The sequence below is a fragment of the Anas platyrhynchos genome, chromosome 1 (assembly GCF_047663525.1).
Source record: "Anas platyrhynchos isolate ZD024472 breed Pekin duck chromosome 1, IASCAAS_PekinDuck_T2T, whole genome shotgun sequence".
Classification (NCBI taxonomy): domain Eukaryota; kingdom Metazoa; phylum Chordata; class Aves; order Anseriformes; family Anatidae; genus Anas; species Anas platyrhynchos.
This window is the reverse complement of record NC_092587.1, coordinates 82,764,744-82,784,697: the sequence shown is the minus strand read 5'-3', so window position 1 is coordinate 82,784,697 and position 19,954 is coordinate 82,764,744. Positions and strand designations below refer to the sequence as shown.

Here is a 19,954-nt window from a genome sequence, read left to right as displayed (position 1 = left end):
CTTCAGTGAAAAGCCTGGTGGATAAAAGCACTCTCCTGAGAGTGGCAAAACATGCCTTTGAACTTTTTCAGAAGGAAATGAATCCAGAAGTCTTGGGTGAATGATCAAACTTCTAAGCTATTGCATAAATGATTACAGGCACCTTGTGTTCACTTCCCTGCTGTACCCCAAATTCAGCCATCTTTACCCAAGAACATGCTAAAAGACCACAATGATTACTACAGCCTTTGGTAAGGTACTTCATGCAAGGAGACTGGCTCAAGAGAAGACCAGCAGTCATTAGACTTTTAACTTTCCCACTGCTTGACATGCGTTAAGTGCTGTCACCACCTCACTCCAAAACGAGTCCCAGTTAAACGCACTTAACTACCCCTCTATAGTACAGCACGGTTTTTCAAGTAGCAGTCTATTGACAGTTGAAAATCACAGGCCTTGTATTTGTAAAATAAATATTTACTAGATCAGAAAACAGCTTGCTTTGAACTTAATATCTTCACTGAACTTTACAAGTTCAGTTAAGCTCCAGTGGGGAGAAAACAATAAAACATTGAAAAAAAAGTGCTAGCAGCAGCTATTATTTTAAACCCCATGTTTACAGCCTTTCTTGCAGTGATTATTCTTGAAGTCAAACTAGACTACACATGGACTCCTAGCTCTGAAATCTTATGTTAGAATAATTACTATAGAAATAAGTCATGTGTTCCTTTCAATTAGATTTACTTACACAATAAAATAGTAAGCCACTGAAACAGATTGCTGTTGTGTTTTGCTTTTGCCCTTGAAGAAAAGCAAACTTGAGGCAGAGCAACACCCTAAAGGACTGCGGTAAGGTGAGATCCAAAAAGTGATGATTTAAATATTGATTTGAATGATTTTATTTTTTTTTAACCTTATTACCAGAGTATGGGCATCTGACTTGTAAATGTGCTGAAAACTCAAGTAATGTAGTGAATATAAAGAATGTTCAAGATTATATCTTTCAAATAAAATGAACACTGTTAAGGGATTTCAGTTTAATAACTTTAAAAAAATGATAAAAGTAAAAGATGAAAAAATTTCACGGTGTAAACTAAAGACTGACATACAAACATCTCGCTCTGCCAGCTGTTCGAGTGTTCCGCTATTCCTTGAAAAATTTTAGGTGCCTTGGCCATTCATGTGTGCAAATGTCTCATACTAGCTATAATGTAAAAGATATTAAAACATTCTTTCTGAGCAGCTGATGTACGGTAACTTTCTTATTTATCTATGCCTTCTAAAGGTGACTGAAATTTTTAAAGGAGTCTGATGACAGCAGGCTAACAGGGTAACAATTTTAAAGAAACACTCCAAGAACCATGTCATTTTTAGCAGTTCACATAGATTTTTCAATCCAAATCACTGTTACAATCACATGTAAGAAAAATATTTTAACATCCTGCTCCAACATCAATCAAAAGCAGATGCACATGAAAGTGTGAACTCTTTGTGTATTTCAAGTTTTTAAATTCAGTTACAGCAGTGAGTTTTAGTTTGACTACACCTGTAGGAAAAGATATGTGCTCATTTGTGTAGCACCTACTTATTACTCTGCAGTCTCTTCCTTTGATGATCTTGCTCAAAAGCGAAGAATAATTCTTCTTCTTCTTTCTTCAAAGAAAAATTCATCTTCTCAGATGCTGTTCATGTTTCTACAGCATTCTCTATGTTTCTCTACCTGTCCCTTAGTCTATACAGTTGCACCTCATATAAAATCAAGTTGACATTTTATGGTTCTCCTTACCACCCACTTCATTTCCCATCATGTCCTCTGAAAACTGATGTATGTACAGGGCAACACTGAAGATCTATACCAGAACCAGAATAACTTTTTGTTTGCTTGTTCTATTTATCCCTTTCCTTAAGATTTTAAATATTTATGTTGATTTTAGGCTGCTACTGGGCACTGAAGTAGCATTTTCAAAAATGTTATAAATTGGTTTTATGCTCAAGAGCTAATGCAGAGCCCATCCTTTTAAAAATGAAACTAACACCAAAATTTATGCCCAATTGCATCCCTTCATGTTTGTTGGAACTGAACTCTGTTTTGACTTATCATTGAGTCTTTCTGAAAATCAAACTGAATTTGAATCAAAAACTGAATTTTCAAATTTAATTTGAAATTGAGTTGTAATACCCAGTCCTTTAGCAAATCTGGCCCTTGCTTTTGAAGTATTTTTTTTTGTTGTTTTAAAACAGATGGCATTCCTCCAGCTCTGACACTCCAAGAGGGTTGTCTGTCTCTTCGAAGCACTTCATCCTTTTTATTTCTTTTAATCAAGCTTATTCACTTCGTAATATTTGATTTTAAAGAGCTGAGACAGATGAAAATGAACGTTCAGAATTTTATTATATCACCATGCATGCTGAATCTAACTACAATATAGTCATGGTTAGGGAGCAGCTCTTCAGCAGCAGTGTATTAAATCAGTACATGAACTGGCCAATACCAAATTAATTTGCTCCTCTTCTTTGGGTTCCCACAAATAAATCACTTATGGTATGCAAAAACACACATATAGTATACAAGTGTCTACACATGAATCACCACATGCCTGTGATAGCAACAAAGTCTTACATTGTGATTGTGTTCTGCTCCTGCAAGCTCTCTTATTGCCTTTAGCAACTCAAGATTACAGTCCCCACCTTATCTGGAAGCTGTGAGTATTCCTACTACTACGTTCTCCTCCTCCAGGCTGGGAATTTTAGTTCACAGGGGTTTCTCCATAACTTGTGATCCAGTTATACTGTTTACAGATTCAATTTACAACTGCTTTCTAAATGACCTAGCAAATATTTGTAAGGCAAAGCCACTTCAGATGATGGCATATAAGTACAAACCTGCTGCCATATGAGTCAAGAAGGAAGCACTTCAGATCTCATTTCTAATGGGCTTACATTGTTGACACTGACACTAAATCCATATACTCCAAGCTGTGTATAAAGTAAACTTTATACTAGTTTACACAGGTTGCTATTGCTCTCAGGAAGAACCTGCACTATAATGAACAGCACTGTGTTAAGCTGTCTCCAGATTTTAGGGTCTGACCTCCAAAAAATATAGTAATATGTACTGATGAGGTTTTCGGACAGAAAAAAAAAATCAAAGGTATCCTAGCTGTGCTACCCTCAATATGGTGTGATGTACAGATGCATCACATGTGGAAGCCTAACAGCAGTTTTACTTAAACACAAACTTAAACCTCAAAATCACTCGTCTGACTTTTGCTGGTCCACAGACAAAGAAACGTGACATTTACAGCAACACCATACTTTGCTCCTATTTGAGAGGCTTTTTAAAGCCCTGCCACCACAAACAGCATATGAGGATTTGAGACCATCTGTGCAAACTAAGGCATGAACCAAACACATTTTATACTTAAATAATTTGATAGTTTGCCTGTGTAAACTGCAACTCTGCATGTGAACTGTGGTATTCTTTTCCAAGGCCTCAGTCTTACTCTGGCCTTTTTGGAGAAGACCTGACAATTCTCAGCTTGTATCTTTACCCAGTTTGTAAAAATGCATTTCATTCTAGAGTTTCTAGAACTGATAGGCAATGTAGCATTTGCTACACTTGCTTATAGCACATTTCATCAAGGATGGGAAACCCTAAAGAAGAAATGAACGGCACAGATCCTGTTGCTACCACATGTAGCCGTATTCAGGTTTCCAGATGTTCTTGTGAGAATTTAAGGTATATCAGAAAAGAAGTGATAAGTTTCTTAACCTGTCAACAGGAGAGAACTCCTATGATGTCTTCACTGTCAGATATGGAAGATTGTATCTGGTGTACTGCCTTTCATAGCTTTTCAACAGGTTGCGTTTTCTGAGGCATCTGATAGCCTTTCATACCCTTCAGAAGGGTCGACAGTCAGGATTTAGCTTCAGTTGTGCAGTTCTCCTTCTGATTCCCAGGAAGATGTAGTTCCCCTTCTCCCTGACTGGGGAAGCTATCCACTGAAGTACAGCAAAGCTGTATACAAACTAGGAAATTAACAAACAAAAACTATACTTAGTGACAATCATGACTGCATCAGGATATACACATCCATCCCAAACCTTAAAAGCACAGAAATAAAGAGGGGAAAGACTGCTGTATTCCATCACTTTTCCATTGCCTAAACACTGTTGATAACACACTCTGAAAGGCTTTCACTTCCACGTTTGGTGGGGGAAAAACAAAAAAACACTCCTGTGTTTTAAACATTAGATACAAACAAAGTTCAGCACACATTTTATGCATGTTAACTTACATTGCTTACCAGTAGGAAGAGTTTACTTGATTGTGTTTGAGTGCGAATCTAACAGTGATAGGCTCCCATCTTATCTTTTAGAAATGGCAGTGAAAGCCTTTGGAGTGTGCTAACAACATTATAGGCAGTATGAAAGTGGAAATGAATATAGAAGTCCTTCCCTCCAACTTTATATTTCTATACTTCTGAGTGGGTGGATGGAGGAAGTGTAACCCAATGCAATCTTAAACAACACTAAATATAGCTCTGTCTGTTAATATTGGTTGGGTAAATATGCATTAGATTTATTGAAATATTTCATTTTCTTCTTGGAGTGCTGAAGCGATGCTTAGATTATGATTTGAGCACTACCCAGAACTTCCATGGTATTCAAACATCCTGATGGCTCTGGAGCAACAACCCACTCATTAGATCAGCTTGTAACTTGTAATAATGTACTTACTACGCAAAGCAGATATTTAACTTTCAGGAAATACATTACCATGGAGTGAATTTTTTTTTACTTGATTTCTGGCTAAAGATTGTGAGCGGTCAAAATCCAGTTAAGACAGCACAGACTGGAATAGATCTAGTTACAGTCTGTAATCTGCAGTAGGAACTACTGAGCCATTTGGAAGGTCTGAGGAGGAAGGAAAATAAATGACTTAGTTCAGAGCTGCATCTAGTATTTAGAATTCCTTCTGTAATGAAGGGCAATTCTCAAGAACTGACATTTTAATTCACTGCGATGTGTGATGTTACCTTTAAAGTTCATTTCTACAGAGTAAAAAATGCAACATGGATGAAATAGGTCCATCCATGCACTTAGTAAATTGGATATTCTTCACAGATGGGAATTATCCCTTGTCCTCTCAGCTAGTGAAAACAAAACAGGCTTCTACTCTCTATGCTACATTTTAGCATAGGACCATGTTCAAGAAGAACTTTACCAAAAGCATAGTCCAACTTCAGAAACTATTTTGAAGCATTTTTCAGCTCAAGCATTTACAATGATTGGCATGGAGTAGGAGTTATCTGAAAGAATAGCTCAAAGAAGGAAGTTTGTGAGAAAAGCAGACGTATCCGCTCCAGAATTGAAAGGAGGTTTTATTACACCTTGAATCTCACATGACAAAATCTGTAGTCAGAGTAGACTCTAAAGATTTGGAGCTTTTCTGGAACCATTTTATACATCTGTGATGCGACTTGCAGCATCTGATAATCACTGCAATTACACTTGCAATTGATAATAATTATTTCTAAGAAACAGCAGCTTCAAGATCTCCGATCAAACACATTGCAAACATTTAGAAGTATCCTTTATTTCACAACTTCACTCTAACAGGCCTCTTTCTTCAGTTCCAAAAACCTAAGCCTCATGATGGATGTGATTTGCAAAATGTCCCAATTACCCGGATAGTTAACGCCTGCTCCAGATAAAAAGCACTGTGTGTTTTTTTAAATCTCAGTTTTACAGCTGACAATATAGATTGTATTGGTAATGCACTTGGGAGAGTCAGTATTTCGCTACATAGCATGTGTGTGCTTAGAGTTCAGAAGTAGCTCAATTGCTCTGAATTGGTCCTAGGGGATTCTTGAATGAGGAACTACAACTTTCACTTTTGAGAATTTTCTTCTCTTTTTTCTTTTTTTTTGAATGCAAACATTCATTGAAAAACAGGCTTCCAACTTCGCTTGTGACGTAGCCAAAGGCAGGCTATACTTAAAGCTGAATTCCTTTAAATCTAAATGCATTTTGGTGATGTGATAGACTCTGTATTTTCTTCCTGACACAAGAATACTGAGAAAGAGCTACTTCCCAGACAGTAACTATTTTTCTTTGCAAAGCAAAAGGGTTCTTCTGTACTTCTAAAGGATCACCAGCTAAAAATGAAGGTGCAATATTAATGGCTAACAGCAATAATTTCCCCATCTTTGCCTTCCCCACCTCCCTTTCCCTAGGCATAAAACAATTCTATTCTGTTCTCAGTAGAAAGAGGTCTCACCTAAACTGGTGATGAGGCATTTTGAAACCTTTAAAAACTACTGAACACACACACACACTTTTGTTTAGCTAGACTACCTAACAAATTTGTTTAGCTAGTGTAAGCAATTTTTTTTAACAAAAGAAATATTACTTTATCACATTTTTTCAAATAAAGTTGAGACAACAGGTGAAGACTCAGAGGTTTGTGAAGGGTACAGTTAAGATTCCACCTACACCTTTACTTTTAGATGTCTGAGCAGTGCGTATCAGGTGTAGGAATAGTGTCTGTCCTTGTTAGCACAGTAACTCCTTCACTTGAACAGGATGATGTGATAAATCGAATACTTACGTAGAAGGCACAAAAGCAAGTGGATTATTGAAATAGCTTCTAGGTAAACTAGAACAAATTACCTCTAGAACTCTTCACAATTATATCTTCAGTAGATCACAAATATGAAAACAAAGATCCTGAGGTTTTGAAAAAATGCTCTAATAACGAGCTTCACTTTCTATTGCCATTTTAAATACTTGTTTCTTTATGGAATGACTTTATTTCTGATTTTCTCAAGATCATCTTTTTCATAGTCTGAAACACTCCTACATGATTCTGTATCTTAAAGGACCTCTAACAGAATTGGGAAAAACGAAATTAAATAAATGTGCTGGGCTGGACTGTTCCACAGAACTCTTAGGCTCCCCAGAGCCTCTTAAGCTTCCTGGGAAAAGCAAGAATAGCCTACTAAATAGACAGGAGGAGAAATATTTTCTAAGGTAGTAACAGTATGGATAAGGCAGCCAAAAGATCCTTCACTGCAAGAAAAGCAAAGGCAAAAACATTTTTACCTTATTACAAGTGGTAGTAACTACCTTCTCAGCACTGCTAATTGTACAGCAATTAGAATTGCTGATACAAGAAAAAACAGGATGCAGTTGCTGATTTTATACAGTGCTTTATCTTATATATTCACCTAGTCCACAGACCTAATATACAAGCAACAGCAAAGCTAGAATTGAAATTCTTGGAGCTCTCCCAACATTAGATCAAGTGACCAAATCCTTCTGAATCTGACAAAAAACATGATCTTCAGTGGAAAGAGTAAAATCTTGACTGAGAAATGTAAATACAGCTGTAAGAGGTTTGTTTGCTCTCAGTTCCATCTTAGTCACATCCTTGCATCAAATGAAAAAGACGTAGCTTTTCAGCTCATAAGTTTTATTTTCTTGCCTACTTATTTTCTAAGATGAGTACCTCTTAAGTTAGATAAATATTCACACTTAATTACAGAAAGTTTAGCAGACTTATCTTCCTGAAAAGTCTCATCTTCATTTCCTATTTTTTTCTGAAAGGTAGATGAAGACCTCTTCAAGATGTTAAGACTTTATGTTGCCCTTTCAGCAGATGAATATTGTTTGTAAGGTAGAAGGCTTAACTAAACTGCTGCAAAAACCACCTGCAAAGCATGTATCAGGGCTTCATCAGGGAAAACAATGCAGCTTTTTTCACAATCTCATGCAAGATTTCTGCAAAAAAGAATTCCATCCCTTTGGTGAAGAAGCTTGACCACTTCATGCTAATAATGCTGATACAGAATGAATAATCAAGAGCCATCAGATATAAGAATAACAAGTGTTAGACTGCCTTCTAAGGAAAAGGATATGACAAAAATATCTCTCAGTCACTTCTGCCAGCGTAATATGGACTTGGATTGCTTTCTGCCTGGTTACTACATAGTGACAAAAATATTCCCAAAGCCTAATATTTCTGCTATTCTTTTCTATTCCTCAAAGACTAGATGCCTTCAATTGGACTTCCACACATCCTCTGCAATCCCTGAGAATACTCTCTATATCCTGTGAGGGAGAAGAGCACTGAGAAATGCAACTTCAGAAAAATTAAGTTTGATTTATGCAAGGAACCTTCATTCAACCAGCTCGATGGGGACCTAGTACATTTATCAGATGCAGCCTGGTTTCACTACAATCTTGTTTTTCCATCAGTTCAAAGAATCATAGAATCATTCAGGCTGGAAAAGACCTCTGAGATCATCTAGTCCAACCTTTAAACCAGTACTGAGAAGTCCACCACAAAACCATGCTACTAAGTTCTACATCCACACACTTCTTGAAGACCTCCAGGGATGGTAACTCAACCACTTCCCTGGGCAATGCTGGAAAAAAATAAGGAAAGATGTTCTCCTTGAAAGCCAAACAAAAAATTTCTTAGTATGGTTGTTCTTAAAAACTTCACACCCAGGGAAAACAAAAACATATTGAGCAGTTTCTTCATTTCCTAGTCTAAGGAAAAAAAAAAAAAAAAAAAAACCTGTAGAGGAGATGGTCAATCTCTCACTGGGAGACAAGTCCCAGGACTTCCTCCTGATGGCTGAACCTTAGACCAGATTCTGAACAAATATGTGGTCTTTTGGAGGCCTGATTTTAAAGATTGACATAAGGGACTGAGACTTTCATTCACTTGTGTGTGCTACCCCTTAACATGATAGGATTACAACATTTGGTGCAGCCAGGAAGGACAAACCCCAGAGCAACATGTTAGACATCTCTACTACTGCTCAGTTTAATAAAAAGCATTTTTTTTTTGATTTGGCTAAGCACAACTGCCAATTTTAGCAATTATAAAAATATATAATTACGACTAAAAGTATTTACAATGTAGTTGGTCCATATCTGGTGGTGAAATCAAGAAACATCTAAAGTTATTTGATTCTCAAAGTTCGTAGCTTCCTTGTTTCCTATTTGAGGATTCCTATATCATAATTGTCAAAGGCATGAAGCAAATAATTTAAAGTTTTTCTTGAGCTTAGTCCACTTTTGTCATTCATTAGCATGACTGTTGCCCCCACCCAATGTGTGGACGGTTATGAAATTAAATAATTCTAAATTTCATCTGAGGGATGACTGAGGCATTGAAATATTCTAATTATCCCCAAAATCCATAATATACTTCTGCTTATAAATAATTATATATTCATATAATTGTGTATATACAATGCAAAAAATAGTTTGTGTTGTACATACACAACATAATTTGTATAGTTTGTGTTGTACCACCCGATATGTTCTTTCTAGCCTGCAAGACAAAGATTACCAATCATAGCTGAAACGGTTACCTGGATCTGGGCTCTGTTTCCAGCTGTTATATTAGATATTGTCCAGCAGGCTTCCTTTTTGATAGATTCTTTAGGGCTGCTTAGCAAATGCAGTAAGCTCTGCAGGGCAGAACAATTCAGAATTACCTGAATACAAAAGAAAAAAAAAATCACATCTTAGAGGAAATTTAGAATAGAGAATTACATGAAATAAGGAACCTACCAAGAAACACAGTAATTTTGTCTTGTATAGCGAAAGCAGGTAGCTTACAAAGACCGTGTGATGCAAAATTTTTCTGAGAAATTCTTCAGCCTGCTTGTGAAGGTGAAAAGGATGAGACAGTCCAGTTAAGTAACGGTGATAATTTCTGATCTTGAAATATGTGGATTCCCTTGCTTATCACTCTTCCCCTTTCCACCTACTACCTCCTCTCAGACTCTTCACATACTCTTATAACTTTCCATTGCAAATTAAGAATTTTAAAAAATAAAAAAAAGAAAAAGGTGATGGTTTGATGGTTTAGGATTTTCTTATATATATGCTAAGACAAGAGAGGTTTATTTTTTTCCTCATACATGACTTCTTTTTTGTTTTTCTCATCTCCAAGCACCTACAATTATTAATAGTTGGAAGTGAGACGTTAGGTAAAAGCAGCCTGTGCTTTGAGGCTGTAACACAAACCTTCTTTAGGCAACTGGTGCATATGTTGCTCTCATATTCAGAAACACATTGAGCGTTAAAGCTGGGCTCTTCCTTCTCCCTCCAAGATCTGTTTACATGCAGAGATTTTAGTGTGTGTTCTGGACCCCTCTTTAGCATACAACGTTGTCTGCATGCAGGATCATCAAGCTATCTTCCTTTAAATATTCTTTAGAATTTTAGGAACACTTGGTAAGCTCTTCTTAAAAAAACAGCATGCAAATGAGTTGAAACATTTTCTTGAACTGAACTCTAAGATTTCAGTTTATGAAATGCACTATTTAATTATCTCCATTACACGTGATTTAGTGATCCCTTGGGGTTTTACTTCGAAAAACAACACTATGAAATCACAAAGCACATCTCATGAGCAATCTGCAAAATAGCCACTGAGAAAATACAAAGATGCCAATGCAGTCTAGCTACCCAACAATCAAAGTAACAATAAAAAAACATGTTGACTTCCTCTAGCACTAGTGACAAGATATTCAAACATTATCTTGCTGCTGACTAACTTATCCTTGTCTCTGACCTCATTGTCAGAGAGCAATAAAATTCAAAAGGATACACTTATACAAGCCAAGAAGTAAGCACTGAACAAGCCTCAAGGTGAGGAGATTGAATTTTAACTTCAGCATAATTTACATGGAAGAAGCAGTTCAATGCTTTGCATAGGAAATCTCATGCTTTATGCATCTACACTTGACTGAAAGCATTTTTTTCTAGACTCTTCCCATCATCTCACACGTTTAGTTTCTATCACTATCTCCTGGATGTCCATGTCACTTCCTCCACTGCACACACCACCTCATTTGCAGCTACCACCACTTCTTGATCCCACTTCTGTCATCAGCGTTAACAAAGCAGCCCACCACAGCAAGCCTGTTTGAGTAGTACCTCTGAGGCATCAGGTTCCTGGCTCCCAGTTTAATCCCAACACAGTGGTGGAGCCACTGCCTAATACTTCTCCAAGAATGTACCCAGATTGTGTGACATGCTATCCAAAATCTGACCACTCTTTTTTGGTATATTCATCATAGAATACGTTGACACTGTTACTGGTGTCAAACACAACAGGTCCTTGATAGCCCCACCATGCTACAACATTCAGCATAAAATTCAGCACAAGAGGAAGACTAGCTTTAAACAAACCAGAAAGGAAAAGAAAAATATCAAAGAGCATTGGACAGCTACATCAGAATCCCAGACACAATTATGTAAGAATTAACAGCAGTTCAGGATTGAAGAGAGAACATAAGAAAACCAATACATATTTTGAAACATCTAGTGTCAATGTTTTCACTTTCAAACTTCAAAAGAAACAGGACAAGGTGCTTGTGAATAGGTTATATCAGGTTAATCACTATTGAAAAGATGAACAGGGGTACAACACAAGAGAAAGTGAATCCATACCTGGGTCTGGATATCATCTCCTGTGACTATGTTCCCAACAGCTCGTAAGGCAGGAGACACTACTTTGTAGTCGTTGTGCCTAGAATTACCAAAGATAGACTGAAGTGTTAACCATCCTGAATTATCATCATCTTTACCTCCTCAAGGAAGGAACATGAGCTAGGGGAAAACTTCCTTGCTAAGTCTGACTTAACTCATCACCTGAAACAACACACACTTTGATTTTAAACTAGCGGTAACTGTTTCTAGGGTTACATATCATTTAGCAGCATAAAAATTCAAATATGAGATTAAAAAAATACAAGTACCTCAGAATATAGGCATCTTTTGGAAAAAAAATCAGCTTTAACTATGAAACATACTTAATGTAGTGTGCACAAAGGCAAATAATGAGACAGAGGAATACAGTCCTCTGTAAACAATCATTTAATCATATTCTGCCATCATATGCATTCGCCCCTGCACTGCATCTTCCCATCACCATCGTTAAAATCAGGACTGGAAGGAAAAACCAAAGATTTTTTTTCTGAAATGAAAATGCTTCTTTACAAAAAAACATTATTTTACGTAACACATTCTATTCATTAATTCAATGACAGATTTGCTTTAATCTAACAAGCCTTAATTGCCTTTTTAATTTACATCATTGAAATCTATTGTTTCTTGGTTTTAGGTAAACGTTACAAAAATGCATCTGTTAGATGTGGGAAAATCTTTTTAGAAAGAACAGAACTAGGCCAGAAGAAGTTCCATTCTGTTACTCATGAGTGGAGACAGGTAAAATTATAAAACTCATATCTTGTTTTTTAGAAAATTATTAAATTTCAGGATATATCTAATTATACTTCCTGTTGAAGCAACCTTGATTTTAGGGAAAGAAGTGAATAATGCATTTGCTTAGAATGAATTTCTTACATTAGCAGTTCCACAAGTCTTCTGCAGACTCCTGCATCAATCACAGCCTGGATTTTATCGTTGGGGCCATCAGACAAATAGGACAAAGCCCAGCAGGCATCAGCTAATACATCTGTATCATTGACAAAGAGCAGCCAGGAAAGCACACTGAGACAAGGTGAAACCTGTAGAACATGAAAAATAGATACGTACGTTACACGATTAAAAGGGCAAGAATATTTATTAATGTCAGTTAATTCTGTACATGGCAATAGAACTATTCACTGGCATCAAAAGAAGCATGGCCAGCAGGTCAAAGGAGGTGATTCTCCTCTTCTACTCTGCTCTCATGAGACCCCACCTGTAGTGCTACATTCAACTCTGGGGCCCCCAGCATAAGGAGGACATGGAGGTATTAGGACATGTCCAGAGGAGGACCACAAAGATGATCAAGGGTCTGGAGCACCTCTCTTATGAAGACAGGCAGAAGGGGGTGGGGTTGTTCAGCCCGGAGACAAGGCTCTGGGAAGAACTCATAGCAACTTTACAGTACCTAAAGGGGATCCTACAGGAAAGCTGGGGATGGACTTTTTATCAGGGAGTATAGTGATAAGACAAGAGAGAATGGTTTTAAACTAAAGAAGGGAAGATTTAGATAAGATAATAGGAAGTTTTTCACTATGAGGCCAGAAAAACTGTAGATGTCCCATTCCTGGAAGTGTTTAAGGCTAGGCTGGGTGGGGCTTTGAGCAACCTGGTCTAGTAGAAGGTGTCCCTGCCCATAGAAGGGAGGTTGTAATCAGATGATCTTTAAGGTCCCTTCCAACTCAAATGGTTCTAATATAGCAAGCTCATGTACTAGGAAAATTTCAGACCTCTGTAGCACTTCTGTGCAGGGCTATAGCTACATAAATAGGGAGGAGCAAGTCAGCAGAAAAGCACTATGAGAATTCTTCATCCTCTACTGTATAATATCTGGCAACTGTAACTCATAGTTTTCACTAAGGCATGTCATACTTTGCACTAAATCAGCCATGATTCAGAGTTTTTTGTTCTACTATGCAATGGGCATCTCTGATATAGGTGCAATAACAAACTAACTAGGAGGCAGCAATATCAGAACAGTGGTGTTATGAATATCTGTCAAAAATACTAAAACCAGTTTGTAAGAAGCCAATACATTGTATCAGAGAAAATCTGAAATGTTTCTGGTATAGTTTAAGCTTCACCACCTTTATTGATTATTTGGACACCACCACCTCACAATATATTTCACAATATATTTCAAATAATTCTTACCTTGGCAAAATCTGGAGGAGGATTTTTTCCTCTGCAGAGGTTGGATAGAGCCCATACAGCATTTCGGGTCATGGTGAGACGGTTCTGTTTTGAAAGCAATCTAAAACAAGCAAAAATTCCAAGCTTTACTTTTTCAAAATCAAAGCCAGGCAACCCAGGAGGGTCAGCTGCCTGATTCATTCACATGAACTCAGACTTATGTTATAACTGATGGAAGGGAAAAATGCACTAGTTTTTGTTTGTTTTTTTTTTCTATAAAAATGCATCCTGAGGAAAATTATGCTTGATGGCTGGATACTAATCTACATGCCAGACACACGAATACTAGTATCCTGGCAAGAACAAATACTATTACACTAAAATCACGTTAATTTAACTTTCTAGATGTTGACATGGCAGATTAACAGTCAAGAGGCACAAGTATTGTGACAAAATTACTGTAAGTGGAAGTATGTGTAGATAGTTTTGAAAAATACTCTCTTGTTGAACAGTCATTTGTGTGTCAGTCTCAGTCAATCAGCTCTACTATAGACTTTTCTTTTTTAAGCTTACTAGTGACTGAGAATAGAACTTAGAGAACACATACAACCACCTTTAATGTTTCCCAGATGTTTCCAACAGTCACTTATCTCACAGCAACCACAGTTCACAGACTTTCTGTGCATAGTGGTTCCAGTCCCAGCCTAAGTCTTGCCCACTAGGTTCTTATAAAAAATTCTACAGGTCACCCCAAACCAGTACCTTTCTGCAGTTTTTACAGGATGATATTCACGTACCATCTGCAGGGTTCACCTTCTGCTCCGTAAGACACAGGAATGCAACAGTGTGTTGTACCGTAATACTGACATCTTTATGGTATCTGCATACCAAAGTCACCCTCTTATGTTAGGACTACCACATTGACCGAAGTCGCTCCAGTCTCTGGTACACTGTATGTCCCCTCATCTGAGCTCAATCCTGCACAACTATGTCTGTGCAGTTGTTTAATTAAGGCAAACAGTGGGAAGCCTTTAAACGAGGCATTTTCCTGACAGCTTAGAAATTACTCGTCATGGTGTTCTTTGGCCTAAGAGGAATGCACTAAGGCAAGGCCTAATTTTTCCACAACTGTAACAAGTTGTTTTCTTTTTCTGATAGCTATCATATCCAGTATCATACCGATGCCTCTGTGATAACAGGGTAGAACCCCAGAGAAAATTCTGATTAGGCATCAGAACACTGTCCTTTCACCATGCCATGATCAAATACTGCAACAGGTTGGTCTGTGTGGTTATAAAATCTATGTATGATTTTCCAAATTCGACTACTGTCACAGTTTTAGCTGGGACAGAATTAATTTTCTTCTTAGAGGCTTGTATGATGCTGTGGTTTAGATTTTTAATGAAAATAGCACTGATAACACACCAATGTTTTCAGTTGTTGCAGAGCAGTGCTTACACATTTAATGACCGTTTGTCCTGCCCTACCAGCAAGGAGGCTGGGAGAGCACAAAAAGCTGGGAGGAGACACAGCCAAACCCAAACTGACCAAGCACGTATTTTGTACCAGATAGAATCATGCTCAGCAATAAAAGCCAGGGTAAAGGGGGGGAGAATGACATTTGGAATAATGGCTTTTGTCATTCCAAGAAATCGTTATTCACGATGAGCCCTCTTTTCCTGGAAGTGGCTAAACACCTGCCTGCTGATGGGTAATGAATGAACTCCCTGTTTTGCCCTGATTGCGTGTGGCTTTTACTTTACTTTATGAACTGTCCTTATCTCAACCCATGAGTTCTTACACTTTAACCTTTTGAATTCTCTCCCCCATCCCAGCTGGGGATAGTGAGAGAGCAGCTGCATGACTCCTAACTGCCTGCAGGCTTAAACCATGACTAGTTAAGTGGCTGAGCAACCAATTCTGAGTTTGCCTAGTAAGAGGAGAGGATGTGACTAGATGACCTCCAGAGGTCATTTTAAATTATTCTATAATTCTGTAATAGTCCCAGGCACCCACACACACTGTAGAATAAAATAGCTTCAGTTTAGCCACTCCTAACACATTTCCTTTTAGGTACATTAAAAAAGAAGCCCCCATAAAGAAAACTGATTAGTCCATGACAATAAATAATTGTTTTTTTCAAGGCAAAAAAAACTTCAGTCTCATCAGGCACTTGAGCTAAATTCTGAAGAACATATTAAAACAGACTTACTGCAGTAAAGGGGGCAGGATATTACAGTCCAGTACATAGTCTCTGCACATAGTACTGTCTCCAGCAATGTTGCCAAGAGCCCATACTGCCTGCAATGAAGAACAGAAGAGTAATTGTTTTTGTTTTCACAATTCAACCTATTCAGCATATGTATTAGAGTGGGAGATACTCTGTTCTCACTACTAGACCCTAGACACTGTACAAGAGGGGAATGCATTCTGGTTAGGAGTTCCATATATATGCACCCAAGCTCAATATATGATTCAGGAATATTAATGCAGATCTAAGAGGAGTACCGAACCAGTCAACAAGTATGTCTCCAAAGACTTTGCAGGCAGACATAACCTTACTCTACCCACAACATGAGAACTTATCTCCTCAGGCTCAGTTACACACTAATTCTACACATCCCCTGGTTCAGAGCTGGTTCAAAGCACAGGTCAAGCAAGTTTTGATCTACTCAGAGATGTGTACAACAGCTCATATTAGTATTTCCTAAGAAGCCATTAAAGCATGCTTTGTTTACACAGTCATTTTAAGAACGCTGATACCCAGAAAGATGAAAATGATGATTTAGATGCAAGATAAAATAATACTCAAAAAGTTCAGATTGTCATTGTTATATTTTAAGAGAGCTACAGAAGACAGAACCAGCGTTGGCTATTAGACATATGCAGGATAGAATACAAGGACATCTATTTCCTCCCTTGGGCATCAGTATTACTCTAAGCCCTCATTTTGAGGAATAAGATCGAAAATAAGAGAAAATAGATTTCATGCTTGTTTAGTTATCCTTTATGTTATGAAGAGAATAAAAGATTTAATTAGATTTAATACATTTGGGTCAAATGGTGTATTTGATATCACTGTCAACTACTACACAAGAGCTATAACAAAAAAAAAAAAGGAAGTAGTCTGTACAAGTATAAAAGACTTCCACAAATTCCATGTGATTTACAGACATTTTGCCACACAAGAAAGCATATGAAATATTTTTTCTTTTTAAGTAAACAGAGGACTAAGTGTCATATCAAATAGAGACATTTATCTGTTTATTAGGTAAGATCTATGCAAAATCTATACAGCCACTGGAAATACTTCCAATTGAAGTTGCTGCATATTGAGGACTAAAGCAATCCTGTTTATCATGTGCAACAGCAGCATGTCCTTGATAAATTTCTCTTCAGTTGACAGCTATTTATTTCAGTAAAAAACAGTGTGTAAACATTTAACTGAACATACCTAGATTCCCCACAAAAAAAAAAATACATTTTTTCTGTCTCTACTTGAAATAAAATATTCCTCTAAACAAACAGAATAAGCCCTATTTGTTATCTAAAAGAAATTCTCAGATAATCTAAAATAAACTTAAGTATGTCAGTTGGTTAACTGCATTAAATTTCTATAGTAACAAGTTTTTAAAAGATGGCAAAAAAGAGGTGCGACTTTAAAATACAAGTGACTCCTCTTTCAGCCTAGAAAATTCTCCTCCAGCCACTCTACAGGTCAAAAAAACACTAGCAAATCTCTGTAAAATTAATAAAGCTGAAGCAAAGTAATAAAATGTATATAAAAGAATCTGTATCTGCATTTTGTCAGCTGCTAGATGCAAAATACAAAAACTGTTCCTCTGTACTATAGATAGATTGACTGATAGAAGTCCCCACACTGCAAGTTGTTACAGACTAGGAGACTGTTGTGGAGAAGGATTAGCTTGCTTTGTTCTCCTACTGTTTTTCAGGCTTCTGCTGTCAGCCACAGTCAGAGAGTACCAGGCTACATGGTCCTTTGCTGTGAAATTGTACTGTTACTACTATTCTGGCATGTCCCTCTAAACCTAATCTTCAAAAGAAAGCTTATTTTTCATTCCAATTCTTATTATTTTACAACTGTTGTCACAACAGTTTGTCTGAAATTAAAGTATAATGTTACGTCTGGCAGCCTTGTGGCTCAAGATGGGAGCTACCAGAAAAGAAAAAAAAAAACTTAAGAGACAGACCATATGCCAGCTCTGCCAAAGTTTCATTTGTATGATAACTGTGAGCAGCCATGCTTGTTGCTCACTGCAATGCTTGTATTTCTACAGTGATGAGAAACCCTAGGCAGGAATCAATTTCAGATTTCAGCAGGTTCTATACAACCTTGTCAATCACAGTAAAAACAGGGAGGGGTGGATTTTGCAATAATCTCCTTGTATTGAACATGTGGGTAACTGTAAAACAATGCAGCCTCCTTGTCTGGACACCCTTACACCCACTGAAAACTGTATTTCACTCATCTGTAGACTGCCATTATAGGAGTTTCTACTTCCAGGGTTGGATTAAATGGCTATTACTGTTGTCAAGCATCTATTCTGACACTAAATGACAGACCGGTTCTGCAACAGCAAATCTCACATCAGAAAATCTGGCAAGTGAAGTCCTAAAACCACTGTTTTCCTACTCTTGAGTGTGTAGGGCAAATAAGTCTGACACCACAGGACTTGGTAACAGAGGATGTTGAAAAAAATCTCATGCTAACCTCCAGTAGTTCTGAATCTTACACTGATGCAAAGTATCTTTAGAAAAACTACAGAGTACAGTCCAACAAGGAGAATATCTTTCCTCAAGGCACCATTTCAAGCCTTCAGATAAATGAGGCACATAAATCAAGCTCATTTAAACTCATCTTATCAGACACTGTTATAAACACAAAGCTTCACTGTGGTTTCCACGAAGACATGTGAACACTGACAAGTGTCTTCAGCTTTTCTGTCCGATTAACATTCAATGATTTCCATTGATGCACACTCCTCAAGATGCAAATGGCTTGACTGCCCTAACATTTTTGGCTTCATTCTCAAAATCGCAAATATTTTTATCTTCTCTTCTAGATAGCTGTCAAAGTAAGAGGATATTTAATTCCAGGAAACTTCAGAGTTCATTAAATTTATCAAAATGTCAAGCTTAACAAAATTAATTTCAGTACTTTCCACTAGCCACATCCAAACTTGAAGACTGAAAGAACTCATAATTTTAAGATTTGCAGTCTTTTGAACCAGTATCAAGTTGTATACAAACTGAGCAAATGCTCCCTTGTCAACTGACAGTATGGATTTTTGTAGAGCTGTGTAAGTTTTGATTTATTGCTAGTGATCAAGTGTGGTTTTTTGCAAGCCTCCAGTATATTTTACTCTAGTAAAACACTCTTTACTCTTCAGTCAACTCTAGTGGCCACAAGGGCACACTGCTGGCTCATGGTTAACCTGCTGTCCACCAGGACTCCCAGGTCCCTCTCAGCAGAGCTGCCTTCCAGCAGGGCAGCCCCAACCTGTACTGGTGCTTGGGGTTATTCCTCCCTAAGTACAGGACTCCGCACTTAACTTTGTTGAACTTCATGAGGCTCTGTTCTCTCCAGTCTTTCCTGGTCTCTTTGAATGGTAACACAGCCTCCTGCTGTATCAGCCACTCCTCCCTTTTGTGTCATCAACAAACCTGCTGAGGGTGCACTCTGTTCACTGTCACCTATTCACTGATGAATAAGCTGAACAAGACTGGACCCAGCACTGACCCCTGGAGGACACTGCTAGCTACTGGCCCCCAACTAGACTACACCGCAAAGAAAAACCATCTGAGCTCTGCCATTCAGCCAGTTCTTGACCCACCTCACTGTCCACTCATCCATCCCACACCTCCTGAGTGTGCCTAAGAGGGTGTTATGGGAGACAGTGTTGAAAGCCTTGCTGAAGTCATGGTAGACAACGTTCATTGCTCTCCCCCCATCTACCCAGACAGTTGTTGAATCCACAGAAGGATGGATTTCCCTGGATTCTGAAGGCTCTCAACCACGTATTTCATTACATGTTTGAATATTGAAACCAAGAGCTAAGCCAACCACCAACTGTGCATGAAGCCTGTGCCTTTCTGTGGAGACAAAATGTTATGAATCAACACTTTTGGCTGCTGACATGGGGAAACAGATCTAATGCTAGGATGAAGAGAGTGAAGATTAGCTTACAGACAAATGCAATTGGACTAGCGCACACATGGAAGGATACCAGAGGGCCAAGAAATTACTTCTGCTATGCCCCAACAAAGAAAACACATTTCTTTCAGCCCCTAGGCTGATCAT

General features: G+C 37.8%; 1 protein-coding gene across 2 annotated transcripts in view; it reads right to left on the bottom strand.

Annotated features, from left to right (window-relative positions):
• KPNA1 (karyopherin subunit alpha 1) overlaps positions 1-19,954 on the bottom strand; it is a 54,811-nt gene that overhangs the window by 13,304 nt on the left and 21,553 nt on the right. For both annotated transcript variants that reach the window (XM_027449713.3, XM_072043586.1), the window contains exons 7-11: positions 15,845-15,933; positions 13,654-13,753; positions 12,376-12,539; positions 11,461-11,539; positions 9,369-9,494 (exon numbers count right to left, since the gene is read on the bottom strand). In XM_027449713.3, the coding sequence (XP_027305514.2) occupies positions 9,369-9,494; positions 11,461-11,539; positions 12,376-12,539; positions 13,654-13,753; positions 15,845-15,933 (558 nt within the window). The remainder of the gene's footprint in view (positions 1-9,368; positions 9,495-11,460; positions 11,540-12,375; positions 12,540-13,653; positions 13,754-15,844; positions 15,934-19,954) is intronic.